The 20,374-nt window shown below is 35.4% G+C and overlaps 1 protein-coding gene across 1 annotated transcript in view; it reads left to right on the plus strand.

Annotated features, from left to right (window-relative positions):
• Positions 1-20,374, plus strand: part of ush (Zinc finger protein ush) — a 77,085-nt gene that overhangs the window by 13,202 nt on the left and 43,509 nt on the right. Inside the window, exon 2 of the mRNA XM_081978640.1 lies at positions 11,775-11,834. Coding sequence (XP_081834766.1) covers positions 11,775-11,834 — 60 coding nt within the window. The remainder of the gene's footprint in view (positions 1-11,774; positions 11,835-20,374) is intronic.

A 20,374-nucleotide genomic window follows, 5' to 3' on the forward strand; every position in this document is an offset into this window, starting at 1 on the left:
CCGTTGAAAAACAATGGTACTCTGTTAAAACACAGATGAGTGACAGTTTTTATCTCTTCAATCGGAGTACAGTTACCAGTGGTACTAAGACAAGCTTACTGATACTGAAATCCTCACTTCTTAAGTAAGCGTTTATAGAATGCTGTTGGTTGAGCCCAAGTTATCTAAAGAATCTGAAACGGCCGAATAAACACGAAATAATTAGTAGAGTGTGACTGATATTGAGATCCAAACTGTGATACCGATACCTTGTGCAATCAAAATACTTTTTCAGTTTAATTAGAGCCCAATGGACCGCTGGTTAGTCGACTCTAACAGATGTTTGTTCTTTATTAAGTGTTTTGGCACTGATGATGATTTTTTCGTGTAGAAAAAGTGGTATAATATCTTCAAGGCCGTATATTGTATATGCTGTCGTCTACTCGAGACCATTGAATGGGTGGCTGTGTCGGCACGAGGCGAGATGGACGACCCATAGAAAGGCTCTCCTCGTAAAGCTCCAACGGACGTTTCATTAGCCACGGCTAATCGCAGAACGACTGGCTGCCAACCGAATGCCGATTCAACCGTATGTTATACAATATATTTTTGTTTTATTTAAGCAATAAAGAACAAAAAGCTCTCTCAAAGAACGATTACGACCTACAGTAAAGTTGGAGTTTATCCTGAAAATTATTTTCGAATTCAGTCAGTTACAATGGGAGTCTTCCATAATTTTTTTTTATTTCATATTTAAAAGAAACAACCAAAAAATATATACGTATTTCTATTATTTTTCTAAGTCATACTGCCCTCGAAATAATCAACTTAAATCTACTCAGGAATAGTAAAGCTTTGTAAAAACGTCAGCAAGTTTGATTTTCGGTTGAAAAATATTATATTTTTGCACTCCTATACTTAGGCTCTTTCTTACAAGTTCCTTCACATTTAAAATACTATAACACACAATGATACATTCAGTAGTTAATCATCACCATTACTAGTGTAACCATGAACTAATCATATAAGTCAACAGTTTGGTTAGGATTGGTTTAGTTTCAAATTGAAGAAATAGAAGATGTGACAAATTACTGACAGAGAAAATGTAGAAAATAATTACTATGATATGCTAAGAAAAATTCAGGATAAAATGGCAGATATTCGCATTGTTTTTGTTATCTAGTACCCATCAATAATATTGATCAGTAAAAGTAACATAATTCTGGCTCGAAGGACCAAACTTATGTAGTTTCTCTTTATTATGTCTACGTTTTGGTATTCTACATCATCAAAAACCCAACAAACTACAAGCAGCATTACTAAGGAAGTCGTTTTAGAATACTAATAAAATTTTCTTTGCTTTAGCTTTTTTTAGTATAGAAAGACTCATCCGTAGTTCTACTACTTTTAATAGAGTTTCTCGAGTGTGATTATACACTAATCTCTTATTAGCAAGCAAAACCTTATTAGCAAAAAAAAATAACATTACTAGTGACAACCCACAAAGATACTACACAAAGTTTTTCGTCATAGTAACTGTAATTTAATTTATTTGTGTTATACCGTAGTTATCAGCATCTACTTAATAACCTGTTTTTAATCTTCTTTAGTTACACTACATTCCCACTTCTACCTGGTGTTGAAATATAACCCAATTTTGATGAAAAAGGGTTAGTTAGACAAGTGAGCAATTTAAAATCCCAAGATCAAAATCTAACACTAGAGTTACTGTTCGGTAAATAATCCTGCCAGATTACTTAACCACTACAAGAGCTGACAAGACTATCACTATCGATGGGAGCCTTGCTTTTAAGCGTCGTTCTATCGCGCCCAGTTCTAATCGAGCGAAGAACAAGAGAATCCATTTAAACGAAATCTTGACCGACCCGATAACATCGCCGAAGAATGTCGCGACTAAACGCTGTACCGTGGGTGGCATAAATAACTCGTTTTACATGTAAACTTGTAAGTAACAGGCTTTTTCCTCGCTGGTTACATCGTGTAAACCGCGCAACAGCCGACGATATCTCGCACCCAGTTTTTGTGGATTTTCGAACCGCGCCAAGATGTAACGATTGCGCCCCATTGAAAATTCCCATATAACTCATTTAGATACGTATTTAATGAATATATAATGGACGATCTAAATGATTTATTTAACGGGCAATATAATTGTTATTATAATGTTATCAGACCAAGAATCTGCGGTTGTTGGTATTTTGCCTGGCCATGGGCAGACGTGCGACTATGGCGCAACACGGTGATTTATTGAAGATTTACATTGATATTTTTGGTGATCTTTACCACCAAAATAGTATTACCTATTAGCAAAATAAAGATGGTCAATTGATGCCAATGCTGTCATTTTGACAAGTCGTTCTCTAGCTTGTCTGATATCGATCAATCTGGTTCTAGTTTTACTTCCAATCTCTCTTCATAAACAAACCGTACCTGCAAAGATGTTTCTTTTTGTTTGATAGTTTTCTTTTGATGAAAGTTTAAAGCTAAACTCTTTTTTACATATTCGCGGTTTCCAATTCCCTGATCGGGATTCTCCAGGTCTTTAACATCGACGTTTTATCTGGTTCCTCGCTCGGATTGGCTGATATATTCCCAAAACGGCAGATTTATTAAAATAAATTGAAAGCACCGACACCATATTCCCGATAAGTCTTCGGGCCTAATCCGATGGGCAACGGGCTGATGTGTCTCCAGCATGCTCATTTCCTGCTGGACTTCAGACCCGACGAGACCTTTTCGTCGCTTCCTGCTAATCTGAAATGGAAATTTCGGTATCGCGTCGCATTTTTGGCCTAAACGCTTAATAATTAGTTAGTCTTGGAGGATTAAAAAGTGGATTTTTAAGGAGCGTTCGATTAGAACTGATTTATTGTAAAGCCCGATCAGAAACGAAACCTTTCTCCGACTGAATATTCATGATTTTAGCTGAAAGTTATCGGATTCGTTGATCGGCAAATGGCTTTTTAGTGAGGAATTACCGTTTCGACAAAGTTCTGTTCTACCAAATACCGTTAATTTAAAATTTAATTGACTAAGAATTAGAATATACAATGTACGTTACTGGTACAATGGTATTTAAATATATCTATCATGTACGTATCTTAGTTTATAAATCGACGTTTTAAAACGTGTAAAGTTGTGGGTGGATTACAGTAACTTGTCCAACTCTTGCTAGAGGTTGCATATTGTTTTGATTATCTCAGGAAGTACATTGTCTAGTGTATGGAATAGGTTAAAACGTTCTATCGGTTTTGGCTTTGTAACAAGGTGAGGTTGTGACGCCACCACTGTCTTTAACGTCTGGTTTTACAAGAAAAAGCAAATACTACTACAAGTTATCATCATCGTTCCGATTATAGAATGAGTTTTTCCTATTTACTTATCGCTAGGAATAATTTATACCATTAAGAGGCGAAGATTAAATTCCAAAACGTCTTTCCGCTAATCTCGCCATATCTCTCCTTCGTTCGTTTTGCTTTTGGTCCCCACGACGACGTCCGATTATCTGCCCGGATACCTCGTCATACTTCCAGTTACTAGAAAGAAATCTCTTTGAAAAAGATTTTTCTCACATGTAGACCGCAAAGAAGCTCATACACAAACATCACCAGGTGTTATTAGCAGCGCGAGCACTCCACATGAAAAACACGTATCTCGCCGTCTTCATCTTCACTGAATAAAACATTGGTTCTTCGTTCGTGGGTTTTTCTCTTTACGATTGAGGATAAATGATTCGTATCGGGCAATTCTGAGAGTTGCGGCTTATACGAGATGATTGAAACAATTGATAGGGTTGCTAATGATCTCAAATTTTAATACCCGGTCTGGCTGCGCCGATGGGTACCACTGATCGGAATACGTTTATTCGTCACGCCATATGCTAGAAGTTTTTTTGATTTCAAATGAATCTCAGTAGGCTTAACAGGTCAGAAAAAACTTCAGAGGGGGGTTCTTAGTTGATCAAGCAAAGCTGGAATTGCTAAGCGATTAAAGTTTTTAGGAACTATATGCAGGAAGGAAAGAATGGATAACTGGCGAAATCCTTGATCTCATGGATAAGAGGAGAAGCTATAAAGGAAAAAATGAATAACGATATAAAGAAACACAACGAATACTCCGCTCAAAAATCAGGAAAGCAAAAGAAGACTACTATAAACAAAAATGCGAAGAAATTGAGAAATTACAAGCCAAACATGATAGCTTCAACATACACAAAAAGATCAAAGAACTCGCCGGCACCAATAAACAAAAGCAACTCAATATATTATACAACAACAACGGAAAAATAGTCACAGAAACAGTACAAAAACTAGAAATATGGAAAGACTACATTACACAACTATTCGAAGATGAAAGACGACAAACCAATCTTGATAATATAGAAGGGGATTTAGGCCCAGACATAATTAAGGATGAAGTGACATATGCACTGGAGATGCTGAAGAACGGAAAAGCTGCAGGTCCGGATCAACTGCCAGTGGAGATTCTTAAGGTGATAGAGGAAGACCGGATTCATATTTTGGTAGAATTTATCAATACCATATATAGAACAGGAATAATACCAAATGACTGGTTGCTATCAACTTTTATAACTCTTCGAAAAAAGAAAAATGCCAAGCAGTGCTCTGACTACCGTACCATTAGCTTGATGGCTCACATATTGAAAGTCCTGCTGAAGGTAGTCCATGGTAGAGTATTCTGGAAAATAGATATAGACATCGGCGATACACAATTTGAATTCCGTAAAGGCCTAGGAACAAGAGAAGCGCTAGTTTCACTCAATGTCCTGTCACAAAGATGCCTAGATATAAATCAAGACCTATATACAAGCTTTCGATAAAGTGAGGCATGACTTGCTCATAGAAACATTAATAAAGAGAAGAATAGACCTCAGAGACATAAGAATAATATCAAACTTATACTATGGTCAAAAAGCAGTAGTACGAATAGAAGACATGACATCAGAAGAAATAGAAATACAGAGAGGTGTTCGTCAAGGGTGTATACTATCACCAATCCTCTTTAATTTGTACTCGGAGGACATAATAAATAGGGCACTTGATAATCAGAACATAGGCATTAAGATCAACGGCATGACAATAAATAATCTGAGGTATGCTGACGATACAGTTATTCTGGCTGGAACATACGAAGATCTGCAGACGCTAATTAATAGAATGGTCACGGTAAGCGAAGAATATGGACTATCACTGAACATAAACAAAACAAAATATATGTTGATGACAAAAACAACTCAGGACATTCGTAGGATATACGTAAACAATCAACCTATTGAGAGAGTAAGAGAATACAAATACCTAGGCACGACCATTAATGAAAACGACAGCTCACAAGAAATACGAATCAGAATCCAACAGGCCAGAAGCACATTTATAAAAATGAAAAGGCTTTTCTGCTGTCGGGATCTAAACCTGGAACTGAAAATACGACTAATGAGATGCTATGTGCTGTCCGTCCTGTATTATGGGATGGAAGCCTGGACGCTGAAGGTAACCGAAATGAGGAGACTGGAAGCGTTTGAGATGTGGGTATACCGAAGAATACTGAGGATTTCATGGGTAGACAGAATAACCAACGTGGAAGTGATGAGACGTATGAATAAGGGGAGAGAAGTTATTACGACAATTAAGGCCAGAAAATTGCAATATATGGGACATGTCATGAGGGGGGAAAAGTATCGAATATTGCAACTTATTATGCAAGGAAAAATCGAAGGAAAGAGATCTGTGGGGAGAAGACGTAATTTATGGCTGAAGAACCTTAGAGAATGGTTTGGTTGCAATAACAACGAACTATTTAGAGCTGCGGTCTCAAAAATAAGAATCGCCCTGATGATTGCCAACCTTCAAAACGGAGACGACACCTGAAAAAAAAAAAAAAGGAACTATCTCTAAACTAAAGGTCGTAAGGTAAATTTAGGTATATAGTCATTTGCCTAGAATATTAGCCAAACAGTTTTCCAATTTGTCTAGGCATTTACCTTTTGACAGATGTCTACTTTAGATTCAGGAAGATGTTATTTGACTAGGCAAGTAACGGCCTGAGATTCAATAGAGAATTTCTTGGTTTTTGCTGAAGCAGCTTTTATCATTTGCCCAGCTCTATTGTAACTTTAAATTTCATGGGCAACCAACGAAGATGTGTTGGATTAGCCGCTAAGAAACGACGTCTATATTTAGGAAAATGATACAAGTTTGAAATAAAAATTGTATTCAGTTATAGCCATATAGCATACATCTAAAATATTTTCGTGTCCCACAATCTGCTACAACTCAAATTACTGGCAAGAACGGATTTTTCGTAAATAACTGATAGTTCTGATCAGTTTCTCTGTAAATGTTGTAGTTTTTGAGATGTTGACCATTAAACATTGGATATTTCAATGTTAGGAAGGCTGTACCAGGCAAACAGTTGATAGCATGAGTTACTTATAGGGTATGTAGAACTGTAATCTAAGCATTATTGCTCAAATGACGTTATCACGTGTAAGGAAATGGGAAATGACTATCCAAGAAGCAAAATTTTTTTAATTTTGATGAAATTTTTATAATTTTGCTTTTATACATTTATTATTTTACTTATCTTAAGTGAGGGTTAAATTACTTTTCACAATATTTATTAAATAATCCAACCAGTCTCCGCTTAAAAATCTGTGTAGAAATTTGTCTTTTGCATAAAGTTACTGTTATGAGATACTCTATACAGGCTGTCACATGGTATATAGTTTCACTGTGAATTTGATAAAATTTAACAAGGTGACCTTACAAAGGACTATGTGTTGTACCATCGCAATACGAGACCACAAGCGATAAAAATGACTTTGCAGATAAGGATATCAAAAAAAAAAACTGTTATCAGCCCCAAACTAGACGGATATACAGAGGCAACTATCGATAATTATCAACCCAAATTCGCAGGAAGTAGCCTCACTATCATTATCGCTGCGACTTTTTACATTTCCGTAAAACGTTGTAGCGATTTTTCTTTCGATTCCCGTTTCACTCAAGGCTTAATGTAAACAGGTTATTTATCGTAGCAGCCGCAATTAACCATATTACGAAAGGCAATAAATAAATCTCAATGCCAGAAAATAAGAACGTATCTTAGTAACCTACTGTTTAATGTCGATAACATCTGGATTTTTTCATTCGCCAGGAACATAACTCAAACAGGCGTAAGTCCGCAGTACCGGATTATCTATGTTTTCAAAATCTCCTTGTTGGCATTATGAAAAAGAAATGCGTGGATGCATCGTCCATTGACAATTTAAAGCATGACCTGACGGTTTAATGAACGAGCTCACCACGCATACCGCCGCTCGTTCCCGTTTTTTTCTCCTCTCTCGCATAAATTACTACGAAATGGGTGCAATCTATTCTTCAAACAATAATGCAAGTACGTTCGAGTAATAATCAAATTAAGATCGGACCGCCACTATGTCCTGGGGCGAGCGAAAATTGAATTTCTCTCTACGAGTCGCCCGCTGAGTTAAATTCTTGTCCGATACACCTTCGGGTGTCGATAACTCGATGGGGGACCTGGATATCGAAACCAAATTAATATAATAAAATAATAAATCACGACTTGGAGATGTCGAGGGCCGATATGATTGTCCGCGAAGAAGACGAACGGGGTATCCCTAGCCGATTTGTTATTAAACCAGCGGGCGATCTATACTCTCACTTCTTTCATCCGGACAACAAAACATTTATCAATTTAGTTATATTGTAGACTACTTATATTCATAGTTTCTGAGTGGAGCAGCGTTTTCGATCATCCGTCCGGAAATGAATTTCTGGCTCGCGACGAGAATAACTCCGGAATCCGGGACGTGTGCCGTCACGTGGACAAATCAGCCCTTTAATCAGCAGACGGCTGACTGAAATGCAGTTTATTTAAATGAGAACATCAATAAGACAGCATTTCTCTAAACTAAAAAAATTAATTCTTTCTTTTGAATTTAGGTATACTAAATTCAACATATCCCAACTAAATTCAATTCAATCAATTAGCAACGCATAGCATTATTGTCAGTCACTAATTTGATAAAATGCTTCTCACAATTTGTCTAGTATTGTAAGCCTGAAACACAAGACAACCCAACCTAAACCTGTCACTAGAAATCTGAAATATGCCTACATTAGTCTAAAATGCAATTTTGCCAGCAAGTTTTGATTCTCTTGCTAGTGTCATGATTATTATCATCCTGAAGATGAGATTTACTCAAATCTCCCTCACCTCCTAGTTGCATGATAATATCGTCATAACTGGCATCAGATTCACCCTGACCATTCATTCTAATATTCTAGTAAATAAAGAAAATTTAAATAAATAAGCTTGAATAAAAATTCTATTATAGGGATGCCAAGTTATTTTTAAGGTAAATAACTAAACCTATCTAACTTACTTTCTACCTAAAAATCCTGCTTCTAAATATATCATTGAAACTACAAATATCTTTAATACAAAAAATTACAAACTACTTACAACTAATACTCTTCGTCAAAGAGTCCAAATTGTCCAAAATAAACCGTCAGTTGACCAATCTTCTTCTTTTCCGTTGAGGTGGATTTTTAACTGCAAAGGCTGTACCTCGGTAACCGCCGGGAGGCCTCCTCGGTTATCGATTTAACCACTTCTGGAATAGGTCCTCCATCACAATCTGCTCCATGTCATAACGTGGACTAGACGGTACAATTGCTGGTAGCACTCGGTATTACACTCAGTAACTTCCGTTCCGGAAGGAAACAGCTTTCTAAGATCCCCTGATCTTCAATAGTCTGATTTTTGCTCGAATTTTTTAGAAAACTGACTTTTCAGCTCTCATTAAAAGTCTCTCTTGACAATCAACAACCAAAAACAAAAAAACCTTTCTTCCCACCTTCTACCTCCACGTACCACCTTTTTCACCTCCTTTGAAGTTCATCAAGTAATACTGTTAATTTTCTTAATAACTACATACAATCCTACTAAAACTAACTATAATGGTAAACACTTGACATCCCTACAAAAATGTACCTTTTCTATAAATTAAATAAATACATTTTCTTTATTTTCTTGAAAAAAAAATCCTTATTTTCAAGACACTAGATAGAGTTGAAATAAATATCGTGCAATTAATGTTTTAGTTAGTTACCCTAACCATTAGGAAAATCTAGCAGTGAATAAATAATGGGGTTTCAAAAAATGTGATTAAAACTGTCATTTTTTCCCTTTAAGGAAATTTTACAAACGATTTCGTCCCTGACTGTCCTTTCCAACTTTGTTTCTGGCTGTTCAAACTTTGGTATCGCTTTTCTCCCTGACTATACCAAATTCTGTAGTGTTTTTCTAGGTTATCGGATAGAAAATTTAATGGGGATTCCAAAAATGTGCTTAAACACGTGATTAACCCACTCTAAGTGTGTTTTACGGACGATTTTGTCCCCAACTGTATTTCTGACACTTCTGCCAGTATACATTTTCACACCACTTTTCTCTCTGACTATACAGACTATGTTTTTTTAGGTTATTAGATAGGAAGTTTAATGAGGATTCCAAAAGTGTGCTTAAAACTGTCAATTTCTCACTCTAAGTGAGTTTTACGGAGTTTTTTCCGCGATTGGAGAGTCGCAATAAGTAATCAAGCCAATAGTCTGTACTTGCATATATCGTATAAATATTTTGCACTTACAAAATTAAGGCTTTACGTTTAACATGCTAATAGCACAGTTGATAAAGCTCAGATTTGGTTATCGATCAGTTAATAATGCATGGTGGTGTTAATTAATATAAACTAATGGTTTATCAAATTTAAAAAACTGATAGATTAATATTCAAACATTTAACATTCACTTTTCTGCTTAGAAATTAGTTCAGTAGTACGAACAGTACTAAATACAATTTACACAATTACCTACTAAAGATGTGGCTTATCATAAAAATTACGAACTGTCTAACTTGGCTGTTCTTTCATTTTTTACACATTTTTCCATATGAGATTTTCAGTGCACTCTTCATATTTCTCGTGGATTTTTCAAAATAACTTACCCTAGAAAAACTCTAATATAGAAAATGTATATGCTTGGCTTGAATGTGTTCGAAAAGTATATAAAACAACTAAAATGGCTGTAGATGAAACTTGAGTTTCTAAATTGAAGCAATATCATTTGGTTAGACAAAAAGTATTTACCATGCCAAAAGCCAGGTTAGTTATAGTATTGTGATAAATGCCCCAATGAAACATATAGTCAGGAAAAGTATTATAGATTTTTAAATCGGACTTTCTAACGCCACTTTTTTAAGAAATCTTCTGTGGGACGATAGTGAATTTGCCTTAAAATTTTGAATTAAAGGCCGACACTTGAGCCTTGCCATATGTTAACTCTTAAGTATCAAACATTTTTTAGAGAAGAAATCCAAAATTTTCCTCCTTAGAAAATGTAAATAAAAATAGCAGCTCAAATCAACATACCTACTCATGTCGTCATAGATGACATTTTCTAGACACCAATGGAAAATGTATACATAAAATGTAAGCCCCTTTGTACCTTTTCTCGTTTTTCATTTTATTCAAAATCTATTTATAATTATATTTTTTTCAAATCTATTTTATAAAAAAAAGATTTTTACATGAACACTATTAACATGTCTCTATGTATTAGGGTATTTTATTAAATAAATTCAATCTTTATGTAGATTTGCCGTCATCGATCATCTCTGGTTGCATTAATCGTTCGGAATTAAAGCAACGATTTATTAAGGACGAGGTTTCAATTTGTTTTACGTTGTAGTCCAGTAAACGCGCTAACACGATTCAGATTCTGGAAGTGCATTTTGCATTTGTTGCCGGAAGCCTCGGTCCGGGCTGCGCTCTGTGTTATTCCATTAAGTTCCTCTTCTTTCGCATCTGTTTCGACTTGCTTTTGTTTGGTCGTTGGCTAGAAATGTCTGCAATCATCCATCTGTTCCAGTTGCCGTCCAGTTGCTCTAAAAAGTTATTTACCTAGTCTGAAAACTCTCGAAAAATCCATCTTTCGTAAATAAATATTCCGGAAGCCCGTGGCATTTTTAAAAGTTAAACTAGAGTTGGGGAAGATAACGGTGCGCCGCCATTATAAACAACATGTCTAACAGAGATAAGGTTTCGATAGGATCGCGCTTTTTAAAAACTCCGCTAACTTCAGACTAAGAATCATTAAGATAACAGCGGGGATTAATGGAAAAGTGTAGCGGAAAATTTTTATGTAAAAATTACGCTACTTTATACCATTGCGCTTGATAAGTGTGAAATATCGCCCTGCCCCCAGGTTATGGAAATAATTACATCTTTAAAAATGGGCCATTTTATTGTTCTGGGCAAGAAAATTGCGGAACTTCCTAGTTTTTCCTCGCGGCCATATAATTACTGTGACTAAAAGCAAGAAACAACCGTAGAAGACAGTTCTGCTTATTTCGCGTTGGTTAACACGCGTCCTCGGAGATCGGTAGGTACCTGTTGACAAGGAAGGCGGGCAGTACTTGGTACGGTTCTGCGTTCAGATTGGTCGAGAGCGTTTTAGAAAAATCGACGATCGCTTTCCAGCAAGAACCCGTTTCTGCATCGATTCCTTCTTAGGCAGTTCTTGTTTTCATTAGTACTGCTGACGTAAGGTTCCAATCAAAATACACGTCCAAACCCAATGATTAACTGAATACTTAGATTAAAACGTTAATTTAAATAAAATAATTGAGATGTATAAACATTGTAATTAATTTACCTGATGTTGTTCTAGGTGACTTAGCTCACGAGAACCCACCACTGGACTATCCCGTTGAAGGAGACGACAGAAAAGGTAAGACTTGCTTGCGCTTAACATTTTACGAGACTATTTTAATCCTTCGAGCCAACCTATTAAGCTTATCGTTCTACAATAAGGATAATCGAGTCTTGTACGCCCGCCTTTATTGTCTAAACGCGTCTAATGCAGCGATAGCCGTTATCGGCTGCTGGTACCCGTTTTCAAGCAACGTTTTATCCACATATCAATCGCAAAGGGAAAACTCGGGAAAATTTCCGATCTACACATGAGGGCCGGTGTATATGTTGAGGATGATATAGGTCGACCTTGTCTGTCAACTCATCAACTAGAGAATTTGAAATTAAATAATTATATCGAAAATCAAACTATTGTCGTCTATGATATCGGGATTTACATGGTTGCCAGAGTGTAGAATTGACTTCAATTACAACACACACAGACAAGTCACTTGACTTGCACCAGTCGATCGTAAAAATCTTAAAAGATAGAAAAAAATAGTTGAATGGGCCAGATGTACTCATGTATAATGTTAACCAAAGCTATAATAAAACCAGACTAAAACCAGCGGTATTGTGACATTTTTCTAATTGTGGCTAATGTGTTTAATAAGCTTATTTCGACATCATTTGATTACTCGACATTGCATTGAATTAGCATAGTGGTCACAGCACAAGTCTTTTCTAATTTATTATTTAAAAATAAACAAGGACTAAAACAATTATTTTGTAATAGCCACAAGATCATTAAGAGCTTAGTGCAATTGTTCTAAAACTAATTTCTACAGTTTACAATATCACCTAGAAGCACTTAACAAGGTTATTTTTCTCTTTCTCTCTCAAAGTGATCTTTGATCTTATCACATTTCGGGTTTTTTTCATTTTCTGTACTTTTTTCACTGTCGAAGGTGTAGAAAACAAAATTAATATTTGTTGCTAAATCTTAACAATATTATTTTCTTACATTGTATTTGAAAAGTTTACGGTGATGTTAACTATTTTACCCAAATTTTGTAAAACTTTTGTTTAGGGTGAACAAGTTAAATTGTGAAGTAGAATAAAAAATAACCGAAATTCACAGAATTAAAATGTATTTTTTTTTGAATTCCAGAATTCAAATTAGGTTAGGTTAAGTGGTAGTGGTAATTTCATTATCTGTTACCTTTACGTCATTAGGGGTTATTGCACCGCCGTACTTTAACGAAGCTTAACTTAAACGTAGTCCTGACTGTAACTTTTTTCACTCGTTCTGTCACATTCAAAACGAAAACTCAGTTAAATTAAGACAATGTGCAACAAATTCCTATTACTTTGGTTTAATTTTATTAAAATTGTCACTGTAGTTAAGTCATGGTTGGTTTAAAAGTAAAACTCGTACAATCAGAGTGTCTTGAAAATTAGGATTTTTTTTTCAAGAAAATAAAGAAAATTTATTTATTTAATTTATAGAAAAGGTACATTTTAGTAGGGATGTCAAGTGTTTACTATTATAGTTAGTTTTAGTAGGATTGTATGTAGTTATTAAGAAAATTAACAGTATTACTTGATGAACTTCAAAGGAGGTGAAAAAGGTGGTACGTGGAGGTAGAAGGTGGGAAAAAAGTTTTTTTTTGTTTTTTGGTTGTTGATTGTCAAGAGAGACTTTTAATGAGAGCTGGAAAGTCAGTTTTCTAAAAAATTCGAGCAAAAATCAGACTATTGAAGATCAGGGGATCTTAGAAAGCTGTTTTCTTCCGGAACGGAAGTTACTGAGTGTAATACCGAGTGCTACCAGCAATTGTACCGTCTAGTCCACGTTACGACATGGAGCAGATTGTGATAGAGGACCTATTCCAGAAGTGGTTAAATCGATAACCGAGGAGGCCTCGGTTTGCAGTTAAAAATTTACCTCAACGGAAAAGAAGAAGATTGGTCAACTGACGGTTTATTTTGGACAATTTGGACTCTTTGACGAAGAGTATTAGTTGTAAGTAGTTTGTAATTTTTTGTATTAAAGATATTTGTAGTTTCAATGATATATTTAGAAGCAGGATTTTTAGATAGAAAGTAAGTTAGGTTTAGTTATTCACCTTAAAAATAACTTGGCATCCCTATAATAGAATTTTTATTCAAGCTTATTTATTTAAATTTTCTTTATTTACTAGAATATTAGAATGAATGGTCAGGGTGAATCTGATGCCAGTTATGACGATATTATCATGCAACTAGGAGGTGAGGGAGATTTGAGTAAATCTCATCTTCAGGATGATAATAATCATGACAAGAGCTTTATTATTAGTTTTATCTGTAAATTTGAGGTAGTCAAACTGTCATTTTATGGCCGATTACATTAACGCATTTTTAAGATTTCTTAGTTCAATTTGGTTTTTACGGTGACTTTACACCACTTAGCTTAAGTGAGCTTAAATATGTAATGTCCGTTAGAGAATTGTTTCGAAATTAAAAATGACTAAACAACGTTCTAGAATATTAGTGTAATTTGTTGTGAAAGCAACTTTAATTCGAGTTTTTCGAAGTCATTTAAGATGGAATTCAATAAAAGGCCTAACGACTCTTAACAGTTAAATTTTGCTCCCTTATTTCTATCAAGACATATGTTGAAAACGCTACTTCCTGACTTGCTGACATAACCGTTGTATAATCAAATGACAGCTATTATACTCAAATAAAATAAATTTCCGGATCACGGTCCCGAAACAGGACAACTTAAAGTGTTTAGTCGCTGACAGACACCCGTCCGGAGGTTGGAATTTCTTTAGATCTAATCGATTAGGTAGCCATGCAAAGAAAGCTGCAACAACAGATGTAACGCGTTAATCTTGATAGGAAATCGATCACCAAAACAAAAGAGGGTCGAGGCAGGTAAACCCTGTTTATTCGACAGGTTGTGCATACAAATCCGGATGCCAGGTTGACAGTGTTGGTCGAAATTGACCGACTGAAGTTTTTCAATTTTTAATGTTAATCAGTTTATTCGATTCATCAATACCAAGAAGTGAATTTTACCAACCAACTGATTTAGTGGATTTTTAAAACAAAATGGATGAACATTAAAACTTTCATCAAAAGGAGGATTATCTAAATTTTCTGAGACTGGAAGATGAAAACAATAAAAGCGGCATCCATATACCATTCGAGCTGCCGCAGTCGAACAATTCGACGTTGTCGCTTAAGAAACTGTCGCAAATAAAGGAATCTGGTTAAGATAAATGGTTAGTTATCGCGGTCTCCGCCAATGTATTATTTACATTATTTTATGAATGATATAGCACAAAAGCGACTAGATCGCTAGGGCGATAGTCAATCTCTTTTTGGAGAAGATAACGAAAGCGCTATCAGTCAAAGAGCTCTGGCGGATGTGTATTATATTTTATCGTTTGGAACTAGATACGGAGAACAGTGACGGAGTTTGGTGAGAGTCGTAGCGGAAAAATCAAATATTCATATAGTGAGATATTCAATTGAATACAATAATAATGTAAAACATAATTCCACCACGAAACAGCCATATTAAGAAGGCAATAAACAAGGGTGACACTGAAATTTGTTAAACTAATTCTCGGACCATTATAGAGCCCTAAAAGAGCTACTATCGGCCGTCGTATCTCGCAGTATTAAACCCTTTTGGTAGTGGCTAATATCCATACAATGTCACGCACGGCGCGGCCGCTACGTATCGCTTTTATTAATGGCGCTACTGTTTTGTGCTCTTTTACTACCATTTCCTCTTTTTTTTTTCCGTTCTCTCAATACCTAATATGATTTAGAGCTTTAAATTAAAATTTATTATATTGGTTACGGTTTTATCTTCTGCCACCTCCTGTTAAATTATACATGCAATTACCGGTCTTATTAGGGCCTGATTATATTCATTTGCTCGGCCTTGGACGCCGATAAAGAGATCTGCCCAACATGGATTTGCATTCATAAATATTCCCGATTGATGTTATCGTCGGCCTGTTTGATTAGCGGATTGTTTTCCGCTTTTTTTTTTTTTTTCGTTTCCTCCAACGTTTTATCGCCCTCAATTTATCGCGTTTACTGAATTAATCAGCCATAGCCACCACCACCTTCATCATATGGTATAAAGCACTTATTAGGTGTTCTTAGTAAAGCGATATACAAGTGGAGTCAGTTTAAAAATTACAGTACGAAATCAACGGAAAATAGTACTCTCTAACTGAAATAGATATAATTGAGTTGATTCTTTTATGATTTAGTTGTTTGATAGTCAATTTTAAAACTAAAATGTTTTATAAAGTTTATCCTCATTTAGCAGCTATTGTTTTTTTTCTTCTAATATTGCGGTTCTGAAAATGAGGACAGAAGCTGCTTTGCATAATCCGGCTACTCAATTTTTATTTCTGTTCTTCTCTTCATTTTTGAAGTCTGTAATTTCCAAAGTCTCTGAATTTGTTATATTTGTGTTTATACGTGTTTTGCCCTATGGCATCATCAGACACGCACACATAAAATGGTCAACCATTTTATATGAGTATGTGTGCGTGATTTGGTAAAGCGTTTCTTTGGGTTTATTGCTTTTTACTATTTTTTATAATATATAATTTTGGGTCTGATGATGTCATGGTGCATAACCACATAAATGTAATTCTTGACTTTGGAAATTTATTTATATATTAATATTAATTGCGTTCCCAATTTTTGCTAAATACTTCGATGTGACTGTAGAAGCTGGAAAATTAAAATTCAATGCATAACCTATGCTTATTTGGTGAAAACTGGTCAAAATGCCTTTCTTAAAGTTTGTAAAAGGACTTCAGAGACACTCTAGACTACTCTAGAGAATATATAAATACCTTGATGGGCAATTAAAATATTCACATAATTTGCAGTTATTAGGTATCTACTCCTACGAAAATAATGGTAAGAAAGGAGAACAATTGCAAAATAATACTCCTGACGAAGATAAAGAAATGTCTCATCACTGATTGCCCACAAACACAGAAAGTGATCATGTGACCAATTGTGAATTGACAATCATAAAGTTTATTTCCATCTATTGATTTGCTATAGTTCCCTCTCTCCCTTCTTACCATTTATTACATAGGGATGCATTTAAATTTTTTTTACTTGTACGTATGTGTATACAGGGTTTTTCAATGAAAAGTAGCCACCCTAAACATATTCCAATATAATTTCTCTGTTAAAAAATGCTAAGACACGTCAACAAAGATTGCAAGGGGGACATCTTTTTACGTAGGATTTGAATTTCTGCCATCAGCCCCTTTGCCGCCATAGCCACCCCCACTAAGCTTTCAAATGGCACCATACCCTGTGTGGCACATCGTTGGAAAGGGTATTTCATAAAGAATTAATTGCACTATTTTATTTGTACATTTGCTTTGAATTGAGACCAAAAAAAAAAAACATTTTTTTGTTATTTTGGTCAAACTGCTAACCTACCTTCATTCCATGTTTTTGCCTCAGTCGGTCAACTTGTAAGTTCGTTTTGAAGGAACATTGTCAATATGATTTACACGACTGCCGAAAGAATAGAAATTGTACATTTTTCATCCAGATAAATTAATTGGTCATCAGTATGTCTTAAAGTTGATGCAAAAATTCATGGAAACTGGTTCAGTGACAAACAAAAAACATCAACCTGAACGACAAATTATTAATGAACCAATTGAAGTTGCTGTTTTGGGACACGTTGCAATGGATAATAATCAGTCTTTAAATCAAATTTCCCATGCATCGGGTGTTTCGACAAGCAGTGTATGGAGAATTTAAAAAAAACACAATTTTCATCCATACAAGGTAAAATTGGTTCAGGAATTAAACGAAGATGACTATGATAGAAGACTATAATTTTGTGAAATTATGTCTACTAATCTGACAAACAACGTGAACTTGTTGTACAATATTTGCTTCAGTGATGAGTGTATGTTTTTTTTGAATGGAGAAGTGAACAGGCATAACTGTAGGTATTGGTCAGACACGAATCCACATTGGTTTAGGGAAACCCATACCCAATATCTAGAAAAACTTAAAGTTTGGGCAGGTATTTTAGGAGACCACATCGTTGGTCCGTTTTTTATTGACGGTAATTTGAATGGCGCTACTTATCTTGAGCTTCTTGACACCACTGTTGATCCGACCATAACAGAGCTACTAGAAAATGATGAAAATTTATTTGAAAATCAACTAATTTTCCAACAAGGCGGTGCACCTCCACACTATTCACTTCCCGTTCGAGAATCTGAACAATCGATTTCCTGGAAGATGGATTGGTAGAGGTGGTCCCATGGAATGGCCTGCGAGATCACCCGACTTCACTCCGTTGGACTTTTTTCTATGGGGGCATTTAAAATCTAAAGTCTATGCAACACAGCCGGCCAATATTGCAGACCTTAGGCAGAGAATAATACATGAATGCCGACAACTGACACCGCAAGTCCTCACAAATGTTCGCAAACTCTTCCAAAGTCGCTTATATTATTGTATGGAAGTTAACGGAGGTTATTTTGAGCCATTAATTAAATAACCACCATTTGCTATTATTTCTGCAGTTAACAAAAAATAAACACAAAACGTATTTTTTATTTTTTTTGGTCTCAATTCAAAGCAAATGTACAAATAAAATAGTGCAATTAATTCCTTATGAAATACCCTTTCCAAAGATGTGCCACACGTAGGCTATGGTGCCATTTGAAAACTTAGTGGGGGTGGCTATGGCGGCAAAGGGGCTGATGGCAGAAATTCAAATCCTACGTAAAAAGATGTCCCCCTTGCAATCTTTGTTGACGTGTCTTAGCATTTTTTAACAGAGAAATTATTTTGGAAGATATTTAGGGTGGCTACTTTTCATTGAAAAACCCTGTATGTTGTAACGTATATGGGAACAATAAATGTTTTTCAAGTCACAAAGGGTTACATAGAGAAAACCATAGATGCCGTTGATTGTACTCGATTGGAGCATATATTTTTGACAACATTGTTTCTTTATTAGAGCACGATATTAATGTCAATTCGTTAGAAGTAAGAACACGACAAACCTGTTGACGATTAATTCTAATTATGATAAAGGCATAGAAAAAGAGAGATATCAAGAATTATGATGACCATATTTTAAAAACAACCAAAACCAACAAAACAAAATTCAAATATATGAATTCTTTCTGATTTCTTCATTTCTTGACGAATATAGAACTGTCAATCCCTAAACTAAATAGAAACTAAATAAAATTTTCTAGTTTAGTTGTCCCTAAACAAAATATTCATTGCTTTCCAATACAAACGTGTGACACGTAGTGTGTTTTAGGGTACAATAAAATATGATGTCTGGACATCCAAAGATACGAGGGAAAATAGAAGGTTCACGATCCTACACTAGAATAAAATAAAACGTAATTCGCGGTGACAGGGCGCTAAAAATGGCACCGGTGCACGATCCGATAAGCGAATGACGAACCGACCAGCAGCGTCGCGACGCCCAATGAAAATACATGAAATATATTCAATCTGGTTTAGGGCGATAAGCTGCTTCCAGCGGCCGAACACCAGGGACGCGCCGTGTTGATAAGACACTATATTTCCACTCGCTAATGCGGTCTAACATTTCTCAGAGAATTTCAGGAGAAACTCCCTCAACAACTCGCTATTTTCGATACTAATTTCAAATAATAAGGTATGTTAACAAACGAGGACTGCGTCACAAAAAACGATTTATTTGTTATCAAACTGACACTTCGATAGATGACAACAATCAAAGAAAACGCCGCGAAAAAATGAAAAAGTGGCAGCAACAATTGTCCAATGAAGTATGAGTCCTGCGGTGTCTTTCTCTTATCTTTCTGGCACAGCAGACAATTGAGAATTCGCCACCGGGCCCGGCTAATCTTGATGGGGCCTCGCTGCACTCCAAGGGACAGATTTCGAACTTCCGCAGGACCGCAGAAATTGATCGATGGTCTTTAAGGAACATATTTGATTTGCTTGGTCAACATCAGGACCGAACTTTGAATTTTAGAGTCATAAATGTTGATTTCTAATGGAATATGGATTTATAGGTATATTGCTAAAAATGTGATTTTAATTATTATAGCCTAAAGCCTACAACTCTTTAGTTATATCTTTATATAAACTTGGCTTTGGTTTCAACTGAAATCAATTCATCTTAATGCAAAAGAAATAGAAATAATCAATTCTACTTGAATATTCCTAGTGCCCCTATGCATAAAGTGCCAATTCACAATAATTAACATGTTTTAAATGAATTAATTCACTATCTTGATTTTAGCGGTATTATTAATTATTATTATTTTCTGTGCATTTCTAATTAACAGTTTCTTAATAAATCAAGCTTCATTCAACTGTAATGATGCAACTGTATGCAAAACGTGGGAAGCTTCGGAGATCGTATCGGGAGAAAATATGAGATCTTCAGATCCAATCTTGGTCTTTGTTTTCATTTATGTTGGGATATAAATCTCTTTTGTGCTATGCGTTACAATAACAATCTGAGATTTTTACTTAAACAGGAACAAGTAGCTGAAGAATTAAGACAAGGTTTGAACAGACAGCCTTCAAGCAAATTACGTTCAAGTAATACCT

Source organism: Ips typographus, linkage group LG4, assembly GCF_016097725.1.
Source record: "Ips typographus isolate SLU linkage group LG4, UJ_Ityp_2.0, whole genome shotgun sequence".
Classification (NCBI taxonomy): Eukaryota; Metazoa; Arthropoda; class Insecta; order Coleoptera; family Curculionidae; genus Ips; species Ips typographus.